The sequence below is a fragment of the Amborella trichopoda genome, chromosome 7, assembly GCF_054954075.1.
Source record: "Amborella trichopoda isolate Santa Cruz 75 chromosome 7, AtrichopodaSantaCruz75HAP2 v2.0, whole genome shotgun sequence".
Taxonomy (NCBI): Eukaryota; Viridiplantae; Streptophyta; class Magnoliopsida; order Amborellales; family Amborellaceae; genus Amborella; species Amborella trichopoda.
In genome coordinates this window covers 39,782,554-39,793,420 of record NC_142342.1, presented here as the reverse complement: position 1 = coordinate 39,793,420, position 10,867 = coordinate 39,782,554, and the positions used below count along the sequence as shown (strand labels likewise).

The 10,867-nt window shown below is 38.3% G+C and overlaps 1 protein-coding gene across 1 annotated transcript; it reads left to right on the top strand.

The window, feature by feature from the left end:
- The first annotated feature begins 878 nt into the window (after window positions 1-878).
- On the top strand, window positions 879-6,102 carry LOC18422849 (hydroxyproline-rich glycoprotein family protein). The gene is made up of 2 exons (XM_006827507.4): window positions 879-1,372; window positions 3,867-6,102. Exons 1-2 carry the CDS (start codon window positions 1,277-1,279, stop codon window positions 5,274-5,276), a joined length of 1,506 nt encoding a protein of 501 aa, XP_006827570.1. The 5' UTR covers window positions 879-1,276; the 3' UTR covers window positions 5,277-6,102.
- Window positions 6,103-10,867: the final 4,765 nt, after the last annotated feature.

The window sequence follows — 10,867 nt, the reverse complement described above, 5'->3', positions numbered from 1 at the left end:
CTAGCCCTTCAAAAATTGGACGGTCTCAGATTCAATATTGAAGGACTAGTTTTTTTTCTAGTAGATAGAGAGTTTATTTGGGATTTTTATTGAATTGAGATTAGCAATATAGGTGGTGAAGATTACCTGTCCAAAATTTGAAATCTAAAAAAGTATTCCTAGCATGTGTTTTGGCTTAGCATACTCCCGCGCGAGTAGAAACTAGGCAGTCTATTTGGCATAAATAACTATATCTAATAGAAACCATGACTATAAAAAGGGAGACCATCAAAGAGAGAGAAGAGAGAGAGTGGACTAGAGAGAGAAGTATTGGGTCTACGGAAGATACCTTTTTGTCTATTTTTCAGAATTTTCATTGGGATTTTCGCCGAAACCGAAACTTTTAACTCCTTTCGTACCTTGTTCGTCACGCAAGTCATGGACACGTGTGATGCCCTCAAAGGAACGGCTGCGATCTCCTCTCTCTGAATTGACCGCATTCGTTGAGCAAATATCTACCGTTCCCTCCAAAGTCAATTCTCCCTATTGCCACCGCGACACTTAATGAACGGCCACTACTTTCCAGTGAGCAATCAAGGGAAAATCCTAACCGTTCATTGAAATCACTAATAAGTTAATACCACGTGCGGCTGTCCATTTTTATCATAATCCACCAAATCTGATTTTCGCCACCATAAATTCATCAATCCACCCACATTATTGAAAAACATAATGGGTGTATTACTAAAAGTATGATTTGGCATAGTAGAAGGCTCAAGCCTAAACTCAAGTAAAACTGCGGTTAGGATTTAACCTCAGATAGCTCAGTTCCATGTTTGACCTTAACACTCGCGAAAATAATCCCCTTCTATATAAACACCTGCTTTTTGTTTCACTCTATCTTTCTTAGCTTTCAGCCTTTTCTCCTCCTTTTTGATGCTCTTCTGAAAACCCTAACCTTTTTCTTTACCAGTCCCAATGCCCTAATTCTCCTCGGTTTCTTACTAATTCCAACTTTTTAGTTGATAATTCTTGTGGTTTCATGGATCTGGGGTTTTCTAAGCCTAACTCTACTCCATTTCTCTCTTGTTGTAGCTTTATAAGTGGAATTACTGATGATTTGTTCATTTAGGGTTTTTTATGGTTTTTTTTCGATTCTGAATTGTTCTTATTGTGAATATATTGAGTGAATTGGGCGTCTTTCTGGTTTTTTCTTCATATCTGGTTTTTTTCCTTTGTGGAGTGATTTAAAGTGGTTTGGTGGTTTTGAGAAATTAAGGGTTTTCTAGTTGGAAATATGTGGAATAATGTTAATAACAGTGTTGAGACTGTAAATGCTGCTGCTTCCGCTATTGTAACTGCAGATCATCGGGTGCAACAAGCCACTGTTCAGGTATTTAGCATATCTTACCCTGTTTTTTTTATGTAAGTTTTTAATTTTTCGTTTTTTCATTTGTGTTTATATGTTGGAATTTAATTTTTTCATTTTTTTTTCGTTTATATTTCTATCATTTACATAAATACATACACGCACAAACGAATTCAGGAATCCATGTTATGTTGTGAAGTCACATGTGAATACATACTTTTTCATATATTCATATTTAGATTAATGAATGATTAGATGCATATATGAGCAAACCTTCCTATGACCCATGCGTGTACTTATATGTGCATGTCTGTGCTTGTCATCTGCGTGTATCCATATCCATGTATGCATTTAGTGTATTTGCTTGGCGTATTTCGTCCATAATGAAACACCCCTCTTTTTAGAGATTATAGTTCTGTTCTCCAAATTTCTTTGACTTGCGTAACCTCTCTGGTAATTTATGTAAATTACTATGCTATCCCTTATTACCGAAATAGTTGGAAAAATATCTTATGGGGTAAGGGCTAAATCGTCTGAACATTTCTTTTTAGGGATTAGAGAAATGCCTCAGTCTTTCTATATGTTATGGAAAGCCTATAATGGCTGTTATTACGAAAATGACTTCTTTGCCATTTTAAGAGGTAAAGAGAGCAAAAAAAATAAGCAAATTTGGTTGTGTATGTGTCCTTATTGGCAGTATTCTTACAGTAGGCACAATTCGTTTATATTTGGAAATGGTGGAACCCTAGCCTATGGTATAGGGTGTGTGTGTTTATTTGCTATAATAGAATACCCCTAATGATGACTATCTGGTGTTCTGTATTTTTCTATAAAATGGTGATTTTACAGGTTTAGTTTTTTGACTTTCGTTTTATGCATTTATAAAATTTAGGCGTGATGCCTACCTTAGCAGCCAAAACTTAATGGATGTTTTGCCAAAATTTTTCAGTTGGGATGGTGTTGGTCATTTTTTTTAATTAGACATTTACAGAACAGCTTGAGATGCCATTTAAAAGCTCCCTTCTTGATTCATGACGAGCTTTCAGCACATCTAAGTCTGAAATTTAGAATACTAAGGCCCCTCTCTAATGTAGTCCTGTGACTGGGACTGACAACTATTCAACTGATCCTTGCCTTATTCTTTGTAGAGGGAATTAGTCTAAATGCCATAGATTTGGACTCTCTAGAGTCGGCTCTGGTCTATGGATGGCCAAGCAATGCTCAAATTTGATTTGTGGGGTCGTAATAAAGCTTCTGACTTTTTTAAGTAATTCTAAGTTTTGGAAGGTTTGGTAATTTTTATTTTTCTAAATTTTATTTTATTGTGTTTAAAGACCCTGCAAGCCAGCTATGCTCGAGACTGGGCCAAATCTGGAGCAAAATTTGGTGTATAAACTTGAATTGGGCCTATTATTGCTCCTAACTGTCTCGAGTAGTTGGAAGCTATTAAAATATAGAGCACAATAAAGTAGTTACCTAATTAACAATAAGGTATCGGTCAATGTTGTATTATCCTTAAGCACAATAGCATATGCAACTATTTGGCCCAATTAACCAAGTTATATCTCTGTGCATGGTTTTGGGACTTGGGTTAAGGAGAGTTTTCAGTTTTTCTCAAATCCTTATGTTGCACTTCAGCTAATGGTATATTTTGATTACTATGGTAATATATATTGTTTTGTTAGTGAATATGTTGGGTTGATTTCTCTTGGAAATATGCTCTATATTTTATATATCCTTAATTTTTCTCTGAATTAATTTGTTTTCTAGTAGATACATTAATAGCATAATTACTGAAGTTTCAAACTTGGACTTGGCTTTAGTCTCAAAGGCATACAAGACTATTAAATGTTTGAGAGTTCTTCAAACGCTCAAATGTTTGAGAGTTCTTCAAACACTTAAATGCTTGAGAGTTCTTCAAACACTCAAATGTTTGAGAGTTCTTCAAACACTTCCAGAATGTTTATTTATGAAAACCAGCTGCATGAACGGAGAGAAATTCTATGAATCAAAGCTGCCTATGTTCTTTTAAGTCCTTGAAACTTGCTGATAAAATGAGGTTCTTAAGTAGATCATTAACCATATAAGTCTGTTCTGGGTTTATATGCAGTACAAAGGTTTCTTGAATTCTATCCTGTAGGCTATGAGGAAAATGATGGCACCCCTGTCTCTTGCTGAGAGCACAGTAAATAAAGGTCAAATATGATTAGAATGGTCAAACCACCTTAAGCAACCATTGTGGTGGTGAAGTCAACCAATTCATTAATAAAAGTGGTTACTTAAAAAGATCATTTCATTCAACTACCCCCTCAACTCTTTTGTTAAAAAAGCCCAAAACGCCCCTGTTCTTGGTTCTTAATGCTGCGCAAGTCAGGGGTTTGATAATCTCTTGCATGGACAGTGAAGCATCTCTTGGGGTAGATAACCTTCATAAACATTCTTTTTGTTGCAGATCTCTCTCTCTCTCTCTCTCTCTCTCTCTCTCTCTCTCTTTGATGTTGCTTATTTTGTTCTATAGAAAAGAAGATGGGGAGGCTGTTGGAGCGTGTACTGGTGCTTTGGGTCCCCACGCCATGGCAAACGCATCAGCCGAGCAGTCCTGGTCCCGGAACCAATCCCCTCTGGTGATGGTGCTCCACCACCAAACGATCCCTCTCACCCTCCTCCCCCTCCACTTCCCTTTGTTGCCCCACCCTCCTCACCAGCCTCCTTCCTCCACTCGGAGCCCCCGTCAGTTTCTCACTCCCCTGCTGGCTTTCTCTCTCTATCTTCTCTCTCCTCTGACCCCTACTCTCAAAACACTAACTCTATCTTTGCCATTGGGCCTTATGCCCATGAAACCCAACTTGTCTCTCCTCCTGTTTTCTCAACCTTTACAACTGAACCCTCGACTGCCCCTTTCACCCCACCACCTGAATCTGTTCATTTAACTACACCTTCATCTCCTGAAGTTCCCTTTGCCCAGCTCGTAACTTCTCTCTCTCTAGATCCCAAGAACCCAAACCACGCGAAGGGCCTTTCTCCGTTTGCCTCTTCCCGTCTCTCGGACCTCCAGGCGTACCAGCTCTACCGGAGGAATGACAAAGGCCTTTCTCTTTCTCCCTCCTCCCCATTCACTGATCTTCAGGTTTGCCAGTTCTTTCCGACCAATGAGAAGGGCCTCGCTGTTCCTTCTTTCTCTACCTCCTCCCTCCCTTCTCTCTCTACTTCCTCTAACTACTCAGACCTCCAGGCCTACCAACTCTATCCTGGGAGTCCTGTCGGTCAGCTCATATCGCCAGTCTCAGGGTCTGGTTCCTCTTCTCCATTTTTCCGACGAGGCGAGCCACCCCAGTTTTGTAGCATTGATGGGTCTGCTCCATTTAGGAGTTTGGAGAACAAGGCCAATGATTCTATTCAGGATATGGATGATAAGGATCACAACCAAGATGGCGAGGTTTCAATGCATAGAGTTTCATTTGGATTGAGTCAGGAAGAGGTTAAGGGTTGCAATTCAGCAAGAGATGTAGAGGAGGAAGCTGCACCAATGGAAAAAATTCAGGTTGGTCCGCCTGAAGATGAGGGGTTTTCTAATATTCCTTCAAGCTTGGTTCAGTTTGAGAATGAGGAGAGAGAAGGAAGAACGGAGGATAAAGAGGCAGGTATGGATGAGAGAGAAGGAAGAGTGGAGGAGGGAGAGGGTTCTCCATCTATCTCTGGGGAGGTTTGCGGTATTGGTGGGTTTGAGAAGCAGTCAGGGAAGGAGAAGCAGTCGGGGAAGGAGTTGGAGGGTTTGGGGGCTAGGGAGTTCAAGTTTGACAATGCTGAAGGGGTGGTAGGGCCTCCTAGCATTAGGGCTGGAGAGTGGTGGAGGACAGAGACACTTGGGGTGGAGGCTGAGACCAAGAAATGGGCCTTCTTTCCCATGGTACAGCCGGGGGTTAGCTGAGGAGGTGTTGTGGTTCATGATGGGTTGTTCCTTCTTGAAGGGGCATGGCAAGAGCGAAGAAACAGGGGAACACTGGAAATATTTGCTATTTTATGTATCATATTTGCACCAACACAGGGGGGGAATAGAGAGAGAAACTAACCCAAAGAGGTGCTTCTGAATCAAGAACTCATATGCCTGTCCCGGGTTTAGAGAGGGAGAGTGCTTACAATCCAATATACCTTTCCTTGGTTAAGATAGTGTATCCACATATACAAAACCTGCCTCTGATAATGAGCAAGAGCTGGAGTGTGTCAGAGAGGGTTTAAACGGTTGAATGAGATCTTAGATTAGGATTGAGGTGATTGATACACTTAAATTATAACTCAAAAAATTTAGATCGATTTCAATAGTAAAACTGAGGACTGGCATTCTGTTACAGAGCATTGGATTTCGCAAGACGACCTTTTTTCCTGGTCAAGGCAAATGAAAACTGATATTCATGTCAAGGCTCGAGTCATTGAATGGTTTAGGAATTTGTTTTTGAGGCTTTTTCATGGCATGCCAGCATTGTATTTTATGGCATTTGGGGTTTATTGATTTACAGGGTTTGCGACAGCGAGGAGGATGCAGAGATGGCAAAAGGCTTTTCTATGCTGGGTTGTAACATGAGAGTGCATGTCTCTGTGCACCATGTACAAAATCCTTGTATAAATTTATAGGATCAGAAGTAGTATTATTTGTGCTTCCTTTTATTTGTACGGTTTGTTTAGAGCCTAGGTTCTAAACAATCAAATTAGAGCTTACCTTCAAATAGTATCGAAAAATGTGGTTTCAATTCTGAAAATATATGTGATAGTATTAAAATATATATATTCATCTTTATTTATAAAGTTTAAAGCTTAAAAAATAGCGTGGATCTTAAAATCTAGAAAATTGACTGTATAAAAATGTGTTATAAAATATATTATTTTCAAAACTTGAAATCTATTTTTTTTTCATGTTCATGCATCTTGATGTCGAGATGATCTATTTAAGGATATTTAAACGTCAAAACCACCTCATTTAGTGTAATTTTTTAGGTAGGCTCAAATTTGATTGTCAGTGCATCGGCTTTATAAAAACTTTTTCCTTTATTTATCATCGAGCTCTGGAATTTAAGATGAAGGTAAGAATTGAAGAGATATAAAAGTTATGGCATGAAGAGAGTATTTGGCAGACATTAATGCACGAATTCTTGTAGGCGAGAAAAGGAAATATCCTTTTGTAGGTTCTCTCTCTTCATGGCTCATGAGCGATGGTAGTAAGAGACAAGAATCAGGGCTGCCAATTGAGCCTGAATGCCCCGGGCTTCCCTGCCAGGCTCAATTTTGGGCTGAGTATGGCCTGCTGGCCAGGCTTGGATTGTGCTTGGCCCAAGCGATGCGATCCCTGGCCTTCCTATAAAGGTTTGGGCTAGGCAAAACCTAGCCTAGCCTGGGGTTGGCCCGAACCAGGCTTGTTGGCGGCCTCGTAGGGTTGGGCTGCCAGTTGGGTGGGGCTGGCCTGTGGGTTTCGGGCTAGGCCTATTTTCTGACGAATGTGAGCATCTTTAGTTGGCCCGAGGGCTAGGCTTAGACTCAAAGACCTTGGTCGGGCCATTCTGTAGATAATTTTGGCCATGCCTATGCGGCTTGGGGTATGGGCCAACCTTGGCTTGGCCTATTGTGCCTATCTTATTTATATATTTACATTAAACCACAGTTAAGGGTATAAATATCATTAAGAGAGAAATTTGTTAGGTACCTAATCAATAGGTTTCCAAACCTTTGGGTGATGGAAACACGGAAAGTTAAGCCCTTAAACCATCTTGGATGGTTACATACCACTACGTTCCGCAGTCAATGTCCTCAGTGGGCTCTCACTCTATGGTGGTTCTCACTCTATTTAGGTAGCCCTTCCACCTTGGCCACAGGTAGCCCTTTCCTAGGGGATCGACGATATCCTCGGTGGCTCTCTCTATGGTGGCTTTTACTTTGATTTTATTCAGGTAGCTCACTCTGATTTTATCCAAGTAGCCTTTTCGTAGGATTTGAACTTAGGTCGGTTGTTTTGATACCAAAATGTTAGGGATCTAACTAATATGCTCCAAAACTATTGGGTCATGAAAATACAGAAAGTTAGTCTCTTAAACGACCAAGGGTCATTACAAAATCGGGGATTACACACTTTGTTAGGAGTCGGTGCACGATAAGATACTTTGAGATTGGATAGGGGATGGGACTTCTCTCTCTGATGTTCAATGCTTTTCTAACCTTTATAAGTATACGCCCAGGCATGCACCCTTTTTGACAACCATTTCAGCTTTCACCTCAGGGCATAAGCTTGGTGTTCTCAGGTATTTGGATTCTCCGGCATATAGCAAAGAAAGTAAAACAATTTAGAGTCATTGTTATGATAAACTAGGGTCACAAAAAGAAAGATAACAATGAAACTCCCACCTTTGTTGAGTTTGCAGTTTCAGCGATTGAGTAAATAATGGAGAGCAAAGAAAGCAGAGCTCATTTTTCCTTGAACCCATTGTTGACGAGAAAGAAGAAAGAACGGAAATCAATACTTTGTTTGCTATTTTCCCGCCCGAAAAAACAGAAGAAGAAAAGCACATGAAAATAAATAAAAAATAAATAATAAAAGAGAAGTTTTCCTGCCTTTATTTAATTCAAGGTGGGCTATTTTCTTTTTCTTAATTGTGATTAGACTTATTTGATAATGTTATGTTATTCTCAAGTCTCTACATCTTAGAAGTCTATTGTTTGTACTCTATCCTAAAACCATAGGGATGATTTCATACTACTTATTATAAGATCATTCCTAAACTTGAATTACGGATCGGTACTCTATCTTTATTCCAAAATCGCCTCTATACTTGTATCATAACTTCTTCTTCTTCTTTTTTTACGATGCCATGAATCCATTTAAGTAAAGGAAAGTATATAATGAGACTTTTTACTTTTGGTACAAGGTAGCCACAATTAATCTTGACCATTAGATGTGAAAATTATGTGGTTGCATTTATTTCATTGACCAAACTCAAAGTTTAAAAAAAAAATTCTCCAACTTTGTGACAAACTCAATCTATCAGATTTCAAATTGAATGGTTGTAAGTAATTGCAACCTCCCTATACAAAAAGTCAATGGTCTCATTGTATGCAATTCTCTCGTGTCCTTTTCTCCATTCTAGTTTAAGTAATCATGGACACCATTAGTCATTTGAAGTTTTTGAACGAGTGAGAGAGAGAGATAAAAAGAATAATAATAAATAATTTGAAATAAAAAAATAAATGGAATAAATAACAAATAAATAAATAAGCCACTCAAGAAAATGTAATTAATCTCCTTGACTTCTCTATTATTCAAAATTATTGAAAAATCGATCTCAAGAAGACGATTAAAATTAGTGTTCAAAAAATCAACTCGGCGAAAGTACTCGGGCCTTGGCCGAGGCAATTTACTCATATGAGTCGTCCGAATCCAGCTCATTTTTTTTAAAAAATAAAATGAAAAAAAATACACACATATATATATATATATATATATATGGTGTTCGATTTTTTAACATTAAATGATCAATAGCGTGTGGGTTATGCCGCTGGATAGTGGCGGCCTCCCTAATAGAGGTTGCGGGTTTGATTTTTGATGGACTGCGATTTTTTAAAGCTTCTACGAAATAAAGGTTCCATGAAATAAAAAAGTGCCAGTTTTTATAAAATAGTTGTACAACCAACTCGCCTGGCTCTAGCTTTCTACGAAATAAAGGTTCTATGAAATAAAAAAGTGTCAGTTTTTATAAAAACATGGGATAAATATAGTTTATAAAATAGTTGTACAACCAACTTGCCTCACCAATAGAGCGAGGCCAAGTTTCATACCATGATTAAAATAAATACATAAAGCCTGGCTTTCATAACCATGGGCAGGGCTTCCCCACGTTGCCAATGGGAAGAGCTGTTTCACTCGACGTTCCGTCTTCACTTGGCCAAATAGGAAAAAGAGGTTCATTATCACCTGGAGATTCGGAGTGAGCTCCTATTAATGATGAGAATGAAAACCACAACGTGGTGATTAAAGTGTGGGTATTTTTTAAGTAGATTTAGAGTGAGTTTGTATTAATGATGAGAATGAAAACAACAACGTGGTGACTAAGGTATGAGGTGCAACGACCACGACCTCAACCTCTTTTTTTGATTTGCTGCATGGCCGAGTAAAAATAAATAGCCCTCATTATCCTACCAAACTGCTGAGCACAACGCTTGCTGTTTCTAAAAGAAAATCGTTGGGACCATCCAAGAGAAGATTCGAACCTTCACAAGGAATAAAAGTTCACTTATACTTAGTAGGCTGCATTAACATTCATATTACATCACCCAATTCCTCGAGTCTACATTTTGAACATGGATTCAGGGTATCCCAACAAGTATATAGATGAATTTAAAATAAACATAGTACCAAACCACAATCCAAGTGTATGTATGGTCTTGATATAAAATATAAGAGCATAAAATTATAATTCAAGTACAAGGTTTTTTTCTTTTTTTTTTAAACGGTATTCAAGTACAAGGTTTATGATAGAGTGTCAACAATAGACTTCTAAGAGGAGGGGGCTTGAAAATAACATAATAGTAACAAGTATTATAAAATCACAATTAGAAAAAAAAGAAAAGAAAATAGCCCACTTATAATAAAAGGTAAATAGGAAGACGCTAAAATGTCAATAAACTTATCTTTTGTTATTTTCTTTTCTTGTGCTCTTCTTTTTTGTATTTACGTCCGAGCACGAAAACAGCCAACAAAAAGTCTTGTTTCAACTAATACCCTCAGTCTTAAGTACCAATGAATTATATAGCTTGTCATCGCCTCTAGAACTAAACGAATACTCAGGATCTGAAATCATCTAGAAAATCACTATATCACCAAAGCTTTCACTCAAATATGTTGATCATCTAAGAATCTCATCGCATTAATCTATGCTAAAATTTTAGGACAATTAGTTTAATATATAGATCATTATGTGGCCCAATTTCTTAGCCTTGAGAGTATTTCATGCATGGCCAAGACAACATGTTCACTAGTTTCCAACTCATGAGGTGCTTGGTCCAAAACTCTGACGCCTTTTACATGAATAAATTGTTGTAAATTGATCTTTTCCTCCACTACACTGAAGCGGGCCTTCATGTCTTAATACTTGAAAGCTTCTCTGTCAGATCCCATCTCATACACCTATCAAATGCCCATTAACCCTAATATATAATTACTGCTAAGACATCATAAAATAATGCTTAAATTAAGACTCGAGGAGATTTGCCTAGTCCAATAACTCATGGCTCAACTCTTCATTATTTTCGTCTCTCTTTCAAATAACCTGGCAAAACATGGAGATCTCTTTACAAATAATATGATATAATTTTATCTTTTAAATGTGAATCCCAACTAGGAGTGGCGACGGGTCCGGTCGGGTCTGGGCCTGATTTGGACCGGACCTAAACCTGATCGGACCTGAATTCAATGGATCTGGATCCAGACCCGAAAATCTAGTGTCGAATTTAGACCTGGACTCAAACGGATCTAATTGGACC

Excerpts from the sequence above, each read along its gene's own strand:
- LOC18422849 (XM_006827507.4), top strand. The coding sequence starts at position 1,277 with ATGTGGAATAATGTTAATAACAGTGTTGAGACTGTAAATGCTGCTGCT. Across the intron at positions 1,373-3,866 it reads TGCAACAAGCCACTGTTCAG|AAAAGAAGATGGGGAGGCTG; the intron begins GTATTTAGCATA and ends TTTGTTCTATAG.